Genomic DNA, 1,941 nt, shown 5'->3' with positions numbered 1-1,941 from the left:
TAAGTGCTCAGAGTGTGTGAACATGTTTAAATTATGTTATGCTGTGATAAATGGCACTTAAAGCAGGTAAGAAATTGCTCTCTCAAAACAGTGCCATTTTGCCTTCCTTCCACCTCTGTACTTGGAGGAAATACAATGATGAGTAACTACATATTATTTTTACTTAATTAAACCCCTTTCTGGAAAACTGATGTTGGTATCAATGTTTTTTTTAAGCCAAAAAACCAATGAGCCAAGTTCACTTGAAATGCATATGTTTAACTTATAATTAATGCCATTAACTTCAATAGGAACTGAAGAGACCTGTCTGGGAACAATCTAGGGCTCTTACAAGAGCTACCAATGCCATTTGTCACAACTATATAATGAAACTCTGCAATGTGATGGAGGCATTGCTTGTCCAAGAGCTCTTTAAGAGAATCTCTTTAGCTGTGGTTTAGCACTCACAGGCTGAGCCCCTTAGAGAAGCCAGCTCAGGATTTCTGCTAGCATGATTGGCTTAGTGATCTTTAACATTGCCGAGAGCAGTTCCAACTGGGTTTTAGTTAGCATCAGTATATCAAAGCTGATGTTCCTTTTGCCAAGGATGTATGGTCTGTATGACCAGAAATTGAGGGTCCACAAAACAGAAGGAAAAGGGGGGAGGGGAGGAGCACACAATGCTCACAGTATATTTTTATACATATTTACAGAAGGAAGAGCTGTGCTATCCAAACTTGAGCTTTCCCCATGGATGAGTCAAACTTAACGTTTCATCCCAGCGAAGGCACAGAGAACATCTCAATGCACAGAAACATTTCTGCACAGGAAAGGGTCTGGGAGATATTGACCCCACTTTGGGTAATTATGATCATCTCCTTCCTGGGTTTTTGTGAAAATGGAATTGTCCTCTGGTGCCTCTGCTTCCAGATCAAAAGAAACCCATTCACTGCGTACATCACACACTTGTCCATTGCTGATATCTCCTTACTGCTTTGTACGTTTATTCTGTCAATTGAGTACATTGCTGGTTTTGGATTCGCATATGGTTTTTACTATTATGTAACCACCACACTATCTATTGTCTTCCTTCTTGGCTATAATACTGGTCTCTATCTCCTGACAGCCATCAGTATTGAGAGGTGTCTGTCTATTGTTTACCCCATCTGGTACCGATGCCACCGGTCACAGCACCAATCGGCAATTGTGTGTGCAATTCTGTGGACTCTGTCTTTTTTCATGACAGTAGCCGAATATTTAACATGCAAAGATGATTCAACCAAGGAACAATTCGACGACGACAACCATTGCCAAGCACTGCTCATCTTCACATGGATCCTGACTTTCATGATCTTCATTCCTCTAATGATTCTGTCCAGCCTGATCTTGGTTATCAGGATTCACCGTAACTCCCTGAGACCTCATTCGTCAAAGCTCTACATCATCATTGTGGCCACAGTCATTGTCTTCCTCATCTTTGCCATGCCTATGAGGCTGTTGTATCTTCTGAATTACCACCACTGGTCATCTTTGCTCAGCCAGCAGAACCACGTCACCATTGTCCTCTCCACTGTTAACAGTAGCATCAACCCCCTGGTTTACTTCTTTGTAGGAAGCAGCAAGAACAAGAGGTTCAAGGAGAGCCTCAAAGTGGTTCTTAGCAGAGCTCTCACTGACGGCTTGCGGCCAAGAAGCCAGGAAGTTGGCATGAGTTTGGATATAGCTGAAACAATTTTCTAAAGCTTAGGGGGGAAACTCTGGGGGCAAATAATTGGACGTGAAACATTTGATAAACCACTGCAAAACTAAAAGTGTTTGTCATAAAATGTAAAAAGCAGTGGTGAAATGGTATTGCTATCTTTGTGGTTGAGCAATGGAAAAACATGGACTAGAATAAAGATAACTTTTATTATTTTTTTAATTTGTATTTTCTTAATTATTCAAACACATGCTACATCCTGA

General features: G+C 41.0%; 1 protein-coding gene across 1 annotated transcript; it reads left to right on the top strand.

Moving 5' to 3' along the window:
- The first annotated feature begins 729 nt into the window (after nucleotides 1–729).
- Nucleotides 730–1,719, top strand: MAS1 (MAS1 proto-oncogene, G protein-coupled receptor). Its single transcript, XM_058836582.1, has one exon. The coding sequence runs from the start codon at nucleotides 730–732 to the stop codon at nucleotides 1,717–1,719; it is 990 nt and encodes a 329-aa protein (XP_058692565.1).
- The last annotated feature ends 222 nt before the right edge of the window (nucleotides 1,720–1,941 follow it).

Source organism: Poecile atricapillus, chromosome 3, assembly GCF_030490865.1.
Source record: "Poecile atricapillus isolate bPoeAtr1 chromosome 3, bPoeAtr1.hap1, whole genome shotgun sequence".
Taxonomy (NCBI): domain Eukaryota; kingdom Metazoa; phylum Chordata; class Aves; order Passeriformes; family Paridae; genus Poecile; species Poecile atricapillus.
This window is presented reverse-complemented; position numbering and strand designations above follow the sequence as displayed.

What these genes read in the sequence shown, in the direction of transcription:
- MAS1 (XM_058836582.1), top strand. Translation starts at nt 730, where the DNA reads ATGGATGAGTCAAACTTAACGTTTCATCCCAGCGAAGGCACAGAGAAC.